The 18,742-nt window shown below is 38.2% G+C and overlaps 2 protein-coding genes across 2 annotated transcripts; one reads left to right on the top strand and one right to left on the bottom strand.

The window, feature by feature from the left end:
- Nucleotides 1-4,931: 4,931 nt before the first annotated feature.
- OR4D5 (olfactory receptor family 4 subfamily D member 5) lies at nucleotides 4,932-5,876 on the top strand (the record flags this gene model as incomplete). The annotated part of the gene is made up of 1 exon (XM_081280292.1): nucleotides 4,932-5,876. The coding sequence occupies one exon, from the start codon at nucleotides 4,932-4,934 to the stop codon at nucleotides 5,874-5,876; it is 945 nt and encodes a 314-aa protein (XP_081136418.1).
- Nucleotides 5,877-6,350: 474 nt separating this feature from the next.
- LOC308641649 (olfactory receptor 6T1-like) lies at nucleotides 6,351-18,076 on the bottom strand (the record flags this gene model as incomplete). Its single annotated transcript, XM_081280291.1, has 2 exons — nucleotides 6,351-6,424; nucleotides 17,128-18,076. The coding sequence occupies 2 exons, from the start codon at nucleotides 18,074-18,076 to the stop codon at nucleotides 6,351-6,353; spliced, it is 1,023 nt and encodes a 340-aa protein (XP_081136417.1).
- Nucleotides 18,077-18,742: the final 666 nt, after the last annotated feature.

The following is an 18,742-nucleotide window of genomic DNA, read 5'->3' as shown; positions in this document are numbered from 1 at the left end:
AATGCTCACATTTTGCAGATTAGATCCACAGCAATTAGAGACTTTGCCCAGGTGTTCCTAGTTAATGAGTTTTAAAGCCAGGGTCTGTACAGATGGTACTGAGTTTTTCTAAAGCACATGTTATCTTCTCTGTGAAATTTTGTTTTTGTAGAGTTAGCAAATGTTATGGTTATTGAGCACCTTCTGACTGCTGGTATAGAGATCCTTGGATGACGGAAATATACAGCTCTCAGTCCAACAAGCAGAGGGAATTTCTTCCTCATTAGCACAGTATCTATAACCTTCCAAACACATTTATTACATTTTAAACCTATTCTTGGGGCTGGGGATGTGGCTCAAGCGGTAGTGCGCTCGCCTGGCATGCGTGCGGCCCGGGTTCGATCCTCAGCACCACATACAAACAAAGATGTTGTGTCCGCCGAGAACTAAAAAAAATAAATATTAAAATTCTCTCTCTCTCTCCCTGTCTCTCTCTCTCACTCTCTCTTTAAAAAAAAAAAAACCTATTCTCAATTTTTATTTTATTCACAATTACCAGAGTGATTGTTTTCTTATTTTTAATCTAAAATGTAATCCAAGAAAGTAGAGGTCTTAAATAACACATTATTCTTATAGTTACTAATACTCTCTACACAAAATATTTTGCAAATGAATGATTATTGATTTGGATGAAATAGGAAATTCACACACAATGTACAGAGTTATACTTAAAATGTTAAAATAAAACCCTGCATACTGATTAAAATGTAAAACTACATTTGTATTTCTAGTGATGAGATATATTACCTTGAAGTTCTGTCAAATCTAAGGAAGGTTCAGGGATGATAAGCTCAAGAATTAATTCTTAAATCCAGACAGAGGTTGCAAATACATTATGCCTTATATATCTGTTTTTAAATATCTTGCATGATTTGATGTTTAAAATATCTCAGCGAGGCAAATTTGGCATATTGTTATCATTTTATCTTACATACAGAAAACTAAAGATTTGAGAGGGATTAAGTAAATTTTCCAATGCCACACATATTTTAGTGCAGAAGCAGAACTAGAGTTCAGGTTCTGTGATGTAGTTTCCACAAACGTAACCTTTTGTGGGGCTGTTGAATCCTAACTACTATATTCTCTAGTGTCCTAAACAGGTTATCTTGTCTAGTAGTTCAAGGTTTTTGTAATCAATCTTACAAAATGTGTCCTGTCAGGCACAGGGTTATTTCGTAATTTGGTATATTATAAATTTCCAAATAGCTATTTATTATGAGGAAGATTGGTAGAGCATCACAAGTGGAATGCAACTTATTATTGTAACGCAACTAGCCTCAAAGGTCCTTGAAATGGAGTTCAGAAGTAACTTCCTTCCTCCTTTGATTAACACAGTAGCTCCCAACCACTAGGGCTTTGGAGAACACTTGAAATATGGCCAGCACAACTTTAAAAACCCTATTTTTAAATTTAATTTAATAAAAAATTATTACTAATCAACAAATTGTAATGGTATATATTTATGATATAAAAACCATGTAATATACGTACGTGTTGGCTTTTCTCCCACTTCCTAGCTTCTGGCAACCATCTTTCTACTCTGATTCTGAGACCCATTGCCATAGATTCCACACATAAGCTAGGGCATGTGGTATATGTACATCTGTGTCTGGCTTATTTCCCTTATCATAATGTCCTCCAGATTCATCCAGGTTCTTGAAAATGACAGAATTTCTGTGTTTTTAAAAGCTGAATAATATTCCACGGGCACACAGGCCACTTTTTCCTTATCCATGTGTCCATTGATGAGTGCTGAGTTTGCTTCTGTAACTTGGCTATTGTGGATAATGTTGCAGTGAACCTGGGAGAACAGACATCTCTTCAGCAGACCGACTTCAAGTCCTTTGCATGCATAGCCAGAAGATTGATGAATCATGGTCATTCTAATTGTAGCCTTTAAAAAAAATTTGTTAGGACCTACATATTTTTCCATAATGGCTGTACTCATTTTTGTTCCCACCAAAAGCATATTAATGTTCCATTTTCTCCACATTTCCCCCCATAATTATCTCTTGTCTTTTGGATAATGATCTTTCTGACAGGTGTGAGGTGATATCTCATTGTGATTTTAATTTGTAGTTCCCTAGTGATTAGTGCTGTTGGAATGTTTTTCATATATGTTATCCATTTGCATGTCTTCTTTTGAGAAATATTCTTTTTCTCACTTCTTAATAAGGTTATTTTCTTGCTATGGAGTTGTTTGCATAAGGACACTCCCATGGGCAAAACTGTGACACAGGTTTGTGTCCTCCCATGTCTGAGGGATAGACAGGGAGTGACCTGTTTTCTGGATGGTGAGGCAGGAGACGGAGCTTGACTATGCAATCTGGGATGCATACACATATACTATGGAGACCCCTGTGTGCAGGATGGAGCCAGGGGTGAACAGAAAGCAAGTGAGACTGAGTTCTCTCCTGTCACCTTCCAAAACAGACTTCTACATAACCAAGAATTCCAAAATCAAACTTTGTCTTCTGTGTCTTATGCAAATATATTCATCAAGTGATCAAGAATATATCTCATTTAACAGTTTACTCCTTTGGGCTATCATTTTATGTTTACATTCATGGGGTGTGATGGAAGTTCCTGCTTAAAATTTAGATAAGCATACTTTTTTGGGGGGACAGTACTGGGGATTGAACTCAGGGCACTCAGCCATTGAGCTGCACCCCAACCCTATTTTGTATTTATTTAGAGACAAGGTCTCACTGAGTTGCTTAGTGCCTCATCATTGCTGAGGCTGGCTTTGAACTTGTGATCCTCCTTGTTTCAGCCTCCCAAGGTGTTAGGATAACAGGTGTATGCCACTGCACCCCGCTAGATAAGTATACTATTTTTTGTAATTTTTTTTTGGTTATAGATGGACACAATACCTTTATTTTATTTGTTAATTTTTTTTAATGTGATGCTGGGTATTAAACCCAGAGCAAGCATTCTACCACTGAGCCACAACCCCGGCCCAAGCATACTTTTTGACACAGCAGTTTCATTCTTGGGTATATAACATAAAGAAATTCTAAGAGATATGGATAAAGATGAATATAATAGGATAAGTGCAACCTTATTTGTTAAGGGACAAAGTAAATAAATTCTCATTACAAGGAAAATTAAAAGTAAATTATTGTAGATTATGAAAATTATGTCAAACTAAGTATACGATATAGTCATCTTGTTCATAGTGTATGTATGATCTTTAATGTGCTGTTAAATTCTGTTTGCTAGTATTTTGAGAATTTTTGCATCTCTGTTAATCAGAGATATTAGCTATAGTGGCATTGTCTGGCTTTGGCATCAGGGTAATGCTGGTCTCATAGAATGAGTTTGGAAGTATTCCTTTTCTTGTTTTTTGGAATAGTTTAGGAGGGCTTGGTATTAATTATTCTTTGAGTTTCAGTTTAATTCATCAGTTAAGCCATCTGTTCCTGGGGGTTTCATCATTGGGAGATTTTTATTTTTTCATTCTCCTTGTTATTGAGATATTCAGCCTTTCTTTTTGATTCAATTTTTAAGATTGTATGTTTTAGGAATTTATCAATTTCTTTTAAATTATTCAGTTGTTTTGTAGTTATTTATAATAGTGCCTTATAGTCCTTTGCATTTTTGAGACATCCATTGGAATGTTTCCTCCTTTGCTTCTGATTTTGTCTTCTTTTTTCTTAGTCTAGTTAATTTTTACTTTTTGTCAAAAAAGCAACTCTTAGTCATGTTAATTTCAGCTCAAGTATGGAATTAAGTATGGAGGCAGTCTAAATGTCCATTAGTGGATAAATAGATAAGGAAAATGTGGTGTGTGGGTGTAACAGAATATTATGCATATATATAATCAAATATTCAGCTTTAAAAAAGAAGAAAATTTTGCCATTTGTGACAACATGGAGGAAACTGGAGGATATTACACTAAATGAAATAAGCCAGATGCAGAAAGATAAGTTTTGCATAACTTATCTTCTATGTTGAATCTAAAAATGTTGTAGTCATAGGAATAGATAAGAGTGCTTACCAGGGGCTGGAGAGGAGGATATGGGTAGATGCTGATCGAGAGGTACAGTTTTAGAAATGTAAATACATAAATTATAGAGAGCTAATTCAACCACATGAATAGGGTTAACAATATTATATTGTACAGTTAAAATCTGCTGGAAGGGCAGATATGACATGCTCTAACCATAAACATAAGAAATGATAAGGGCTTGAGATGATGAATGTATTAGTTGGTTTGATCATGATCAATGCTTCACAGCGTATGCCTATTGCAAATTATCATTTTACTGCTGAAATGTAAGCAATTATTCATTGTCAACTATACCTTAATAAAGTCGATAAATGAATTTATTGGAGAGATTGAAACAATTAAAAATAATATATGTAGCATTCATGGTTTACTTTTATTTAAAACATGACATTTAAGTAAGTCAATCCATAAATTTATAGAAGTTTAGATTGTTCTCACATAGATCTTAGACATATCTTGTAAGGTTAATTTCTGAGTATTCTTAGAGCATGTAGCACTATCTTGGGATGGTGAGTTTTAAATTTCAATGAATGTTTAAAGCTTCCTCTTCTTGTTCCCATATAAGTAAGAAAGTATTCTTTGGGTTATGTTTCTAAAACTACATTGGTACTCAAACATTTTGGAGGAGCTTAATATTTTAGTTCCCTCTATTTTTAGATTTTACTAGGAACTTAGAGTTTCTCTGGGCTTTTCTAGAATCACAAGAAAGGAGTCTTTCTCTTTCACATGCATGGTGTCCAATAGCACAACTCACAACATTCTTCCTATGGAATGAAACAGTTGATAATTACTAAGATGGGCTGGAGAAAACTATTTCAGGGAAGCTTGCAGATACCTCGATGAATATGTCCATTTTCTTCAGTAGGTTCACACCACGCAGATGAATCCATCAAATCATTCCCAGGTGACGGCATTTGTTCTACTGGGGCTTTCTCAGGTATGGGAGCTTAGATTCTTCTTCTTCATTTTCTTCGCAGCTGTGTACTTTATGACTGTCACTGGAAATCTCCTCATTGTGGCCATAGTGACCTCTGATCCACGCCTGCACACAACCATGTATTTTCTCTTAGGCAATCTTTCTTTCTTGGACTTTTGCTACTCCTCTATCACAGCACCCAGGATGCTGGTCGACTTGCTCTCAGAAAACCCCACCATTTCCTTCTCTGCCTGCCTGACTCAGCTTTTCTTCTTCCACTTCATCGGAGGCATCAAGATCTTCCTGCTGACTGTCATGGCATATGACCGCTATGTGGCCATTTCCCAGCCCCTGCGCTACACGCTCATTATGAACCAGATGGTGTGCGGGCTCTTCATGGCAGCCTCCTGGGTGGGGGGCTTCATCCACTCCATTGTACAGGTTGCACTGACTATCCAGCTGCCCTTCTGTGGGCCTGACAAGCTGGACAACTTTTATTGTGATGTGCCTCAGCTGATCAAATTGGCCTGCACTGACACTTTTGTCTTAGAGCTTCTGATGGTGTCTAACAATGGTTTGGTCACCCTAATGTGTTTTTTGGTGCTGCTGGGATCCTACACAGCATTGCTAGTGATGCTCCGAAGCCACTCTCGGGAGGATCGCAGCAAGGCTCTGTCTACCTGTGCCTCTCACATTGCTGTGGTGACCTTAATCTTTGTGCCTTGCATCTATATCTATGCAAGGCCTTTTCGGACATTCCCCATGGACAAAGCAGTCTCTGTGCTGTACACAATGGTCACTCCCATGTTGAACCCTGCCATTTATACCCTGAGAAACAAAGAAGTGATTATGGCCATGAAGAAACTGTGGAAGAGGCAGAAGAATTTTATTGGTCCCCCAGAGCGTTGACCCCCAGGTTAGCAGAGACAGGGTTCGGAGAATCTGAGAAATGCTTCGCTGTACTAACTTGCTTGAGAAAACCCATACAGTAGATAAAGCTCCTTCCCTATTGCTTGTCCATTGTTTAGAATCACAATTTCTGGAGACATAACTTTTAACCAATCTAGAACATGGGATGCCGTCTAAAGAAAAAGTCTCCAAGTTCCATACAGAAGTACCATATGGTTCAGAGAGCACCTTCCTAGATGAGCATGTTGGCCTTGCCAAGAAATTTCCAGCTGCAGTATGCATGGAGGTGGTAAACCTGGGGTCTTTCTTGCTATCACTTCTTGGACACAAAACATATTTGAAGAGCTCAAAACACTTGTCATCTTCCTGGAGATATGAAGGTTAAAATAAAAGTGGGATCCTGATTTCAAGAGACTGACTAAATGTCTATCAATGAAGAAGAAGAAAATTATGTCCGTCAAATTAATTTTTTCCTCATAGTTTCTCAAGGTCATTGTTGCTATCATTATTGCAATTATTGTCATAGTCTTCCTCTTCATCTTCTTCATCTAAACAGCATTTGGTAAGAGCTTATTATGTCAGGCATTATATCAAGTGATTTATATTTATTATTTATTTTAACTCATTTTAAAAGATGAGTCAATTGTGGGTTAGAGACACTTAAATAACTTATTGAAGGCCACGGAGCTCATTTCTGGAACCCAATGTACGTATGTCTACATAACTTTGAAGCCTAAATTCTAGATAATATCTAATCTTCTTCATGCTCCTAAAAGTCAGTATCTCTTTGTGAATTTTTGTTGATTAGACTCACATCATGGGTAGAATTGGAATTTAACTTGGACTAGGTCAAGTGTGGTTGTGAGAGTCAGGCAGATTGGAAATTGGAATATGGGCAGATAATTCCTGGAGAAATGGACACATGAAGAATGTGGAATTGGAGAAGGAGATGTAGAGAATTAAGGGGGAATTTTCTTGAGGGGACAAACATCCAGAAGACTTATATAGGTGAGTAGTTTTTTCTATAGCTTTGCTCAAAAACTCATTCTTACATTCAGCTACCTTTTAAGCTTTGCAGAACCACAGATGACTGCTTTGACAGTATTTCATCCTCTGGTTCTTAAATAGAAAGTAGTCTCTACTTCAGCTTAAGAAGTGATAGAAAAATGATTATAGACTTCTTTCATCATCTCTATATTCTTTTCTAATATCTTATTCTCGCCTTGATTCAGATTGCTATATATGCTATGACAAAGTTTGTCAATCAAATCTCACCGGAATTGTGAGGGTTGTACCTTTTTATCCCCACATGCATACATAAGAATATTTGTAAAAATAAAACAAGCAAGGTTTTGCAAATTTAACTTTTTGACTGATTATAATCAATCAGTGTTACCCTTCATGGAATCTGTCATCTTTGCATTATGTCATTGTTCTTCACTTATGTTTTAATAAGTCACTATAAGCAAAGTTGCTTCCCACAATACAGCCAACTGAGAAGAAATGTTTAGATACAAGGACTAGAGCATGGGTCAGTGTCCAAATAGAAAAGGCCTAGGATTAGAGAAAAGGGAGTTGGGATATTAAAGTAAAGGACATGACAGAGTAAACACTTCATCTGTTAAAGAGAGTGCACATTAGTGGAAAGGGAATTTTAGAGTTACAATACCTAAGTCAGAGTTCTTTTCTCATGGCATGAACTTGAAGTAGAGCCACATATTTACTTAGACAAAATCATGTGTGCAAGTAAAATGTAGTTTCTTTATTTTTAATAACTGATATTATTTTCTTTACAAGGATTACTTGGCTGGGCAATTGAGGAAAATTAGGCACATCTAGTACACTTACTTCTGTATATAAAATCACACAGTTCTTTTAAGTAGATGATCATTTCTTTACAAAATAAATCAGGCTTTAGGATTCTGCCATCTGCCTTCTGGCCTGAGCTGCCTTTTGGATTCACAACTGGACCCGAGAATAGTTCTATCTCTGTTTTGGCCCTGGATGCTCACTGACAAGGCTTGAAGTTGGGTTTCTCTGTTTGGTTAGGGCCTGGTGATGCTCCAGTTCCAACAGTCTCATCTATGCTTTGCTTTGGGTTAAGACCAATGATGAGTCCCTTGACTTTCTCCATCATTTCCTGGTCACGGTTTTCATTCTATAGGGTGCAATTATCTTACCCCCGTCACTGTGACCCCCATGATAACCCTACTGATGTGGTTCAGACTACATCTGTACTCTGCCTGGGGGCGGGTACAGTCAGTCATGTATTCTATCTGGGTCTCACAGAGACCCAGAGTGGCCCTTCCTTTTCCTCACCATCCTGTTTCTCTTAGATGACTTTAATTATGCCACATATCAGCTCATTTGGTGGACAGCCTGTGGGGTGAGTTCATTCAAGATGTCTTTCTGTGGTGCAAGAGAAGGTCTCCTGACCTTGGCATTCTCTTCAGTGCCACTCCAGAGGCAGTAAAGAGCACCAAGAAGATCTCTGATCATCCACTCCCCTGTCCCTTTATTCCTTTATTTCTTTTTATCATTATCCTTTCTCTTCTTGTTTTTACCAGGATCTTCTTTAGGTAAAAATATATGTTCTAGTAAGTTATTCAGGCCTTGACACTTGTGTGTTAAAGTGACAGTAAAAGGAAGAAGAAAATCCTGTCTTTCTTAGCCAACAAACAAATTTCATGACTATTTTCTTGATATAAATTGCAAGTCTCAAAAATTATTGATGTCTTCTTTGATTCTGTTCTCTCTTTATGTACCTTATGGTAAAATTTTTGGAGTATAAAGATTAATGGATACCTGATTTAAAGAGGCAATTTAAATGCTTCGATTTATTATGCACAAAGTATTTCCTTTTGGACTACCAAATAGTTCTTATAGACTCTACAATCAATGTGTCTGAACAGAATAGGAGAAGTTATACAAAAGCACAGAGATTATTAGAAATTGAACAAAATGACTTTTCTTCAGTGTTTGTGCCTGTTTGAACTAAAAGTTTATTTAACTTTTTTCAGTTTGCAATGAAACTTAGGATGCTGAAAAATCTAAATAGAGTTATAATCATTGAAATGATAAGATTTTTTTTAAAAAATATATTTCTTATTGAATCAACCACAACCATTACAGAAATGATAGGATTTTAAAGCTGCTTGACACAGAGTAGTTTGTTTATCCTTTCTTTATTCTGAAAATGAAATCTGATTTTCCAAGATTACTTGATTTAATTTGTACACCAAAAATGGCAGATCAATGCCCAAAAGGCTGTTACCTTCCTATTATTGTTCCTATAAAAATAATTACCTAGAGTCCTCCTAAAATAGATCAATATGGCTCAGGTGGCCCAATGGGCACTGATAATGATTGGAATTTAGGACTGTAGATGAATCTGGAACAGGCTATTTGTTCATGTCCTTGGCACATGCAACTTAAAAGCTAACTATGTTCAGAGTGTTATAGTTCTTCAATTAACTTGCTTTAGGTGTGGTGAATTTATAGTTTTTCCTGAAGTATACAATAAAGTATACTAACTTAGCCTCAGTTTCTCATACTTAGTATGTATAGTGTCAGAGTCTACATCTTTCTCTCTCTCTCCCTATCCAGATATATTTTTATATACTATCTATCTACCTACCTATCTATCTCCTACCTATCTTCTATTCATCCATCCATATTACCACTAATATAATACTAATGATGGCACTTACTATCAGAATCTAAAAGTGAAGTGTGTTTGAACAGACCTAGATATAATCTGCACTCTTTTAAAAATCATATAGAATTACAGATTTCCAGAGCCAAACATGATTTCTCTTATCTAATTTAGGGTTCCATAAATGAGTTTAAGTGTTCCATAAACAACTTGAAATCCTTTGCTAAGTTTTAGGTCTCTATATAATATTTTGGGGAGGAAAAAGGTTATGAATTTCATGAAATTCTCAAAAAAAAGATATGTGAGGGGCTGGAGTTGTGGCTCAGTGGTAGAGCATTTGCCTAGCAGGTGCGAGGCGCTGGGTTTGATCCTTAGCACCACATAAAAATAAATAAAATAAAGATATTTTAAAAAGATATGTGTGCCGCCTGCGCCCAGAAGAGGCCAAGTGACCTGCCGGCGTGGTATCACGACACCCCAACTGCAGCTGGGGCCGAAGAGAGTAGCCGCCTACGCCTGGAACAGGACCAGCGACCTGACGGCGTGGTAGCCAAGTCACCCCATTTGGAGTAGGGGCTGTGTAGAACCGCCGTCTGAGCCTGCAAGGTAGGCAGACCTGCGACCCACTGGCAGGACAGGCCCGGTAGCCTGCCAGCGTGGTGGACACGTAGCACCGAGGCAGTCACGTCACACTGGTTGGAGTGGGGGTGGAGCAGAGCCGCCGCCCATGTCCGGAAAAGGCCCAGCGACCCGTTGGAGAGGCAGTCAGGTAGCCCCATTTGGAGTGGGGGCTGAGCAGAACTGCCGCCCTAGCCCGCAAGGTAGGCAGACCTGTGACCCACCGGCGGAACAGGCCTAGAGGCCTGCCAGTGTGGTAGACACGTCACACCAATTGGAGTAGGGGCCGAGCAGAGCCGCTGCCCACATCCGGATCAGGACCAACGACCCGAGGGCGTGGTAGTTACGTCACCACAATTGGAGTGCGGGCAGAGCAGAGCTGCCACCCGCGCCCACAGGGTGGGCAGACCTGGGACCGACCAGCGTGGTAGACAGATCACCCTAATTAGAGGAGGAGCACAGCCACTCCCCACCCTGCAAGGGAGATTTTCCAACTATACAAGAGCAATATAAATAAATAGGGGGAAAATTTCAAAAACACAACAGTTTCACCAAGCAGAAAGAAACACAAGCAGTATGAAAAGACAAGGAAAGAAAGGACCACAAGCAATGCAGGTCAACTCAACTTTAGAAGAGGTAATAGCTGCAACAGATGGAATGTCAGATAAAGAGTTCAGGATATACATGCTTCAGATGATCTGGAGTCTCAAGGAAGACATGAGACAGCAAAATCAGACAATGAAAGATCACTTTGACAAGGAACTACATAAACAAATCCAGGAAGGAAAAGATCAATTACACATGGAGATAGAGGTAATAAAAAACAAACAAATAGAAATCCTAGAAATGCAGGAAGCAATAAACCAACTTAAAAACTCAATTGAGAATACTATCAGCAGAGTAGATCACTTAGAAAATAGAACATCAGACAATGAAGACAAAGTATTTCAACTTGAAAAGAACATAGACAGCTCAGCAAGACTGCTAAGAAACCATGAGCAGAACTTCCAAGAAATATGGGATAACATTAAAAGACCAAACTTAAGAGTCATTGGGATACAGGAAGGCACAGAGCTCCAAACCAAAGGAATAAACAATCTATTCAATGAAATAATACGAGAAAACTTCCCAGACTTGAAGAATGAGACAGAATCCCAAATCCTAGAAGCCTACAGGACGGCGAATGTGCAAAATCATAAGAGATCCACACCTAGACACATTATAATGAAGATGCCCAACATACAGAATAAGGAGAGAATTTTAAAAGCTACAAGAGAAAGGAAGCAGATTACATTTAGGGGTAAACCAAACTGATCTCTCAACACAGACTCTGAAAGCTAGAAGATCCTGGAATAACATATTTCAAACACTGAAAGAAAATGGGTTCCAACCAAGAATCGTGTATCCGGCAAAATTAAGCTTCAGGATGGAAGATGAAATTAAAACCTTCCACGATAAACAAAAGTTAAAAGAATTTGCAGCTAGAAAACCATCTCTTCAAAAAATCCTTGGCAAAACATTACAGGAAGAGGAAATGGAAAATAACAATGAAAACCAACAGTGGGAGGTAGGACAGTAAAGGGGGGAAAGTAATCAAAGAGGAAAACAAATCAGGTTTAGTAACATTAATAAACAAATATGGCTGGAAGAACAAACCATATCTCAATAATAACCCTAAATGTTAATGGCTTAAACTCACCAATTAAGAGACACAGGCTAGTTGAATGGATCACAAAACAAGACCCAACAATATGCTGCCTACAGGAGACGCATTTGATAGGAAAAGATATACATAGACTGAAGGTGAAAGGTTGGAAAAAATCATATCACTCATATGGACTGTGGAAACAAGCAGGAGTGTCCATACTCATATCTAATAAAATAGATTTCAAGCCAAAGTTAATCAAAAGGGATAAAGAGGGACACTACATACTGCTCAAGGGAACCATATACCAACAAGACATAAGAATCATAAATATATATGCCCCAAACAATGGTGCAGCTATTTTCATCAAGCAAACTCTTCTCAAGTTCAAGAGTCTAATAGACCACCATACAATAATCATGGGAGACTTCAACACACCTCTCTCACCACTGGACAGATCTTCCAAACAAAAGTTAAATAAGGAAACTATAGAACTCAATAACACAATTAATAACCTAGACTTAATTGACATATATAGAATATACCACCCAACATCAAGCAGTTACACTTCTTTTTCTCAGCAGCACATGGATCCTTCTCAAAAATAGATCATATATTATGTCACAGGGCATATAAAGGAGTAGAGATAATACCATGCATCTTATCTGATCATAATGGAATGAAACTGAAAATCAACAATAAAAGAAGGAAGGAAAAATCATGCATCACTTGGAGAATGAACAATAGGTTACTGAATGATAAATGGGTTTTAGAAGACATCAAGGAGGAAATTAAAAACTTCTTAGAGTTAAATGAAAACACAGACACAACATATCGGAATCTATGGGACACATTGAAAGCAATTCTAAGAGGAAAATTCATTGCTTGGAGTTAATTCCTTAAAAAAAGAAAAAACCAACAAATAAATGATCTCATACTTCATCTCAAAATCCTAGAAAAAGAAGAGCAAAACAACAGCAAAAGAAGTAGAAGGCAAGAAATAATTAAAATCAGAGCTGAAATTAATGAAATTGAAACAAAAGAAACAATTGAAAAAATTGACAAAACTAAAAGTTGGTTCTTTGAAAAAATAAATAAAATCGACAGACCCTTAGCCATGCTAACGAAGAGAAGAAGAGAGAGAACTCAAATTACTAGCATACGGGATGAAAAAGGCAATATCACAACAGACACTTCAGAAATACAGAAGATAATCAGAAATTATTTTGAATCCTTATACTTATTTTCCTTATAATTATTTTGAATCCTTATACTCCAATAAAATAGAAGATAGTGAAGGCATAGATAAATTTCTTAAGTCATATGATCTGCCCAGATTGAGTCAGGAGGATATAGACAACCTAAACAGACCAATAACAATAGAGGAAATAGAAGAAACCATCAAAAGACTACCAACTAAGAAAAGCCCAGGACCGGATGGGTATACAGTAGAGTTTTACAAAACCTTTAAAGAGGAACTAACACCAATACTTTTCAAGCTATTTCAGGAAATAGAAAAAGAGGGAGAACTTCCAAATACATTCTATGAGGCCAACATCACCCTGATACCTAAACCAGACAAAGACACTTTAAAGAAAGAAAACTACAGACCAATATCTCTAATGAACCTAGATGCAAAAATCCTCAATAAAATTCTGGTGAATCGGATTCAAAAACATATCAAAAAAATTATACACCATGATCAAGTAGGATTCATCCCTGGGATGCAAGGCTGGTTCAATATACAGAAATCAATAAATGTTATTCACCACATCAATAGACTTAAAAATAAGAACCATATGATCATCTCGATAGATGCAGAAAAAGCATTCGACAAAGTACAGCATCCCTTTATGTTCAAAACTCTAGAAAAATTAGGGATAACAGGATCATACCTCAACATTGTAAAAGCAATCTATGATAAGCCACAGGCCAGCATCATTCTGAATGGAGAAAAATTGAAGGCATTCCCTCTAAAATCTGGAACAAGACAGGGATGCCCTCTCTCACCACTTCTGTTCAACATAGTCCTCGAAACACTGGCCAGAGCAATTGGACAGACGAAAGAAATTAAAGGCATAAAAATAGGAAAAGAAGAACTTAAATTATCACTATTTGCAGATGACATGATTTTATACCTAGCAGACCCAAAAGGGTCTACAAAGAAACTATTAGAGCTAATAAATGAATTCAGCAAAGTGGCAGGATATAAAATCAACACGCATAAATCAAATGCATTCCTGTATATCAGCGACAAATCCTCTGAAACGGAAATGAGGACAACTACTCCATTCACAATATCCCCCCCCCAAAAAATAAAATACTTGGGAATCAACCTAACAAAAGAGGTGAAAGACTTATACAATGAAAACTACAGAACCCTAAAGAGAGATATAGAAGAAGACCTTAGAAGATGGAAAAATATACCCTGTTCATGGATAGGCAGAACTAACATCATCAAAATGGCGATATTACCAAAAGTTCTCTATAAGTTCAATGCAAGGCCAATCAAAATCCCAACAGTATTTCTTGTAGAAATAGATAAAACAATCATGAAATCTATATGGAATAATAAAAGACCCAGAATAGTAAAAACAATGCTAAGCAGGAAGTGTGAATCAGGCGGTATAGCAATACCAGACTTCAAACTATACTACAGAGCAATAGTAACAAAAACAGCATGGTACTGGTACCAAAACAGGCGGGTGGACCAATGGTACAGAATAGAGGACACAGTAACCAATCCACAAAACTACAACTATCTTATATTTGATAAAGGGGCTAAAAGCATGCAATGGAGGAAGGATAGCATCTTCAACAAATGGTGCTGGGAAAATTGGAAATCCATTTGCATCAAAATGAAACTGAATCCCTTTCTCTCGCCATGCACAAAAGTTAACTCAAAATGGATCAAGGAGCTTGATATCAAATCAGAGACATGGCGTCTGATAGAAGAAAAAGTTGGCTATGATCTACATACTGTGGGGTCGGGCTCCAAATTCCTTAATAGGACACCCATAGCGCAAGAGTTAACAACTAGAATCAACAATTGGGACTTACTCAAACTAAAAAGTGTTTTCTCAGCAAAAGAAACAATAAGAGAGGTAAACAGGGAGCCTACATCCTGGGAACAAATCTTTACTCCACACACTTCAGATAGAGCCCTAATATCCAGAGTATACAAAGAACTCAAAATATTAGACAATAAGATAACAAATAACCCAATCAACAAATGGGCCAAGGACCTGAACAGACACTTCTCAGAGGAGGACATACAATCAATCAATAAGTACATGAAAAAATGCTCACCATCGCTAGCAGTCAGAGAAATGCAAATCAAAACCACCCTAAGATACCATCTCACTCCAGTAAGATTGGCAGCCATTATGAAGTCCAACAACAACAAGTGCTCGAGAGGATGCGGGGAAAAGGGTACACTTGTTCATTGTTGGTGGGACTGCAAATTGGTGCAGCCAATTTGGAAAGCAGTATGGAGATTTCTTGGAAAGCTGGGAATGGAACCACCATTTGACCCAGCTATTCCCCTTCTTGGTCTATTCCCTAAAGATCTAACAAGAGCATGCTACAGGGACACTGCTACATCGATGTTCATAGCAGCACAATTCACGATAGCAAGATTGTGGAACCAACCTAGAAGCCCTTCAATAGATGAATGGATTAAAAAAATGTGGCATTTATACACAATGGAGTATTACTCTGCATTAAGAAATGACAAAATCATAGAATTTGGAGGGAAATGGATGGCATTAGAGCAGATTATGCTAAGTGAAGCTAGCCAATCCTTAAAAAACAAATGCCAAATGACTTCTTTGATATAAGGGGAGTAACCAAGGACAGGGTAGGGACGAAGAGCTTGAGAAAAAGATCAACATTAAACAGGGATGAGAGGACGGAGGGAAAGGGAGAGAGAAGGGAAATTGCATGGAAATGGAAGGTGATCCTCAGGGTTATACAAAATTACATATAAGAGGAAATGAGGGGTAAGAGAAGAATAATACAAGTGGAAGAATACAAGTGGAGGGGGTAGAGAGAGAAGGGGGGAGGGGAGGGGAGGGGAGGGGGGATAGTAGAGAATAGGATAGACAGCAGAATACATCAGACACTAGAATGGCAATATGTAAATCAATGGAAGTGTAACTGATGTGATACAGCAATCTGTATACGGGGTAAAAATGGGAGTTCATAACCCACTTGAATCAAACTGTGAAATATGATATTTTAAGAACTAAGTAATGTTTTGAACGACCAACAATAAAATAATAAAAAATAAAAAAGATATGTGATCCCCCCAAATATTAAAAGTTATGTTATTCAGTTCCTTTATTTTACACATGAGGAAGACAAGGAAAAACAAGAAAGAAAATTGTATTCTTAAGTATAATGCTAGTGTTGTGCTTGTTACTATGATCTATTAGTGAAGTGTGTTTTAAGAGACCTAGATACAATCTTTAATTCTTTCAGATCATACAAAATCATAGATTACTAGAGCCCAAAACAATTTCTCTTATCTAATTTAGGGTTCTGGAGATGCACAGGGCCAGCAAATGGCTGTACCATTCTTACTAATTGGAGCTTCTTAATATTAACAGAGCTGCATTGACTAGGTCCTGCTCACCTTTCCATCCCTGTGTTTTCCTTCACTTTGCCTCATATGTGATCATACTGTACTTTGAGTTTCCTCAATATACTTGAGTCTTTGTACCTACAGCTTGTGCTGCAGGAAACACTGGTGGCTCCTTTCTTCATCTGGCTTATTTCTACCAAAATTAAAGAACCACTTACCACCGCAGCCAGAACTGGCTTTCTCAAATCAGAGGTTCTGGTGGTTTTGTTTGTAGCCCCTGTTCTAGGAGAAGGAGTCCTTACCAGGCCTCTTATCTCTAAACTCTAAGTTGCAATTTCCATGTTTAGCCTGCCCTGGTTGACAGTGTGATTGGTGGGACTGAAGCAGTGATGGGGCCCTTCAGCATACACGTGGAAAAGGATCTGCCTCTCTGCATTGAGGCCACACACCGCTGCATGCTCTCAAATTCAAATATTCCACCTCAGAAGGAATGTGTCCTAATCAGAATTCTAAAATTTTGGCCAATTGGGTTTGGCTTCTCTGTGGGGGTGTGGAGACATTAAAAGAACTACAGGCAGAATGATGAGAGTTAACTCTGATATTTCTTATTGCATATTCATTCAGACTAGCTGAGAAAGTTGTAGGGCATTGCCTGAGTCTTTAAAAAAATTCTAGCACATTAAAAATATTCCAATATATATTTAATTTCCCAATTTAATAGGGATATTTCCTTTTACTTGTGACCCACATAGTTTCCTGGAAACAGTGGAACAGTGCCACCTCAGGGCATCTCTCAGCACTTGCTTCACTTTGTCATTGCGGAGGCTGAAGATAAATGGGTTCAGGAGAGGTGTGATGATACAATTCAGGACAGAGACACCTTTGTTGAGCAGCATGGATTGAGCCTCTGACAAACGGATGTAGAGAAAGATGGAACTGCCATAGAAGATAACCACCACCGTAAGGTGTGAGGCACAGGTGGAGAACGCTTTTCTTTTCTCGGCAGCTGTGGGGGCCCTGAGGACAGTGGCAAGGATAAAGGCATAGGAAACTGAGGTCAAGGTCAGAGAGCCCAGTAACACCAATGAAGAGAGCAGGAAAGCCATCAGCTCCAGCAGGGAGGTGTCCCCACAAGAGAGCCTCAGCAAGGGCCAACTGTCACAGAAAAAGTGGTCAATCCTGTTGGGGCCACAGAAAGGGAGGCTGACCATGAGGATGGTGGGGCAAAGTACCCAGAGGAACCCAGCTAACCAGGAAGCCAGCACCAACTGGGAACAGACATAACCACTCATCAGAGTCTCATAGTGGAGAGGTCGGCAGATTGCCAAGTAACGATCCAGAGACATGACTGCTAAGAGGAAGAAGTCGGTAGTGCCTAAGAGGAAGTAGAGATAGGACTGGATCATGCAGCTGGCAAATGAGATGGTGTGATCCCCTGTGAGGATGATGTCAAGCATCTTGGGAACCACAACAGATACCAGCAGCAGCTCCAGGAAGGATAGGTTCCTCAGGAAGAAGTACATCTGTGTGTGCAGGCGGTGGTCCATCCAGCTGAGCACTATGATTAGCAGGTTGCCTGTGACTGTTACAATGTATGTCACCATCAACCCCAGAAACAAAAGCATCTGCAGGATGTGGTTACTGGGAAAGCCCAGTAGGACAAATCCTGTTATCTGAGTCCAGTTTTCAGAGCTCATCTCCAGTCACCTACTAGAGAAATGAAACACAACTTTATAAAATGGTTTATCGCTACCAATCATCATTTTATCAATCAATAAAATTATACAGAATATTTAATTCTGTCTTATATTCTGGTAATGTGTTGATTCATATTTCTGTCTAAGTGGTTTACAAAAACAAACCAATTATGATAGCAGGCAGTTAGTAATAAATAACATGGATGGTATTGAACACCAGTTTTGTATTTGGAAATTTATGTGCAGTATCCCCTCTTAGCTACCCTTAACATTAGGTTTTATTATTCTCAAGTAAGAAAAGGATGACTAAGGAAGTTTAAGTGACTCTTCAATGAGCAAAAAGGGAGCAGCGGTAAAGGCAGTTTCCTAGGCAGCCTCTGTGAGTCTAACACACTTGCTATTTCCATTGTTTGACTTAAGCAGAGAACCACATTCCTAGATAGTATGTCCTTGGAGGAATCTGCTGGAATAGAGGGATCAGGGAAGAAGTTGCAGAAGAAATGTACCATGAGAAAAGTTTTGCTTATACCAAGAACTGTTTCAGTATTTATGGCATTAATATGTCTTGGCATATCATAAAATAACATTTTAAAAATTTGGGCTTTTGTGTCCTTGGAGATTTTATCTTCATTAATCAACTGGGAAACCATATAGATTTGGACAGTA

The sequence above is a fragment of the Spermophilus citellus genome (assembly GCF_964194105.1).
Source record: "Spermophilus citellus genome assembly, chromosome: 2".
NCBI classification, from domain to species: Eukaryota; Metazoa; Chordata; class Mammalia; order Rodentia; family Sciuridae; genus Spermophilus; species Spermophilus citellus.
The sequence above is the reverse complement of the archived record's forward strand: the minus strand, read 5'-3'. Positions and strand labels throughout refer to the sequence as shown.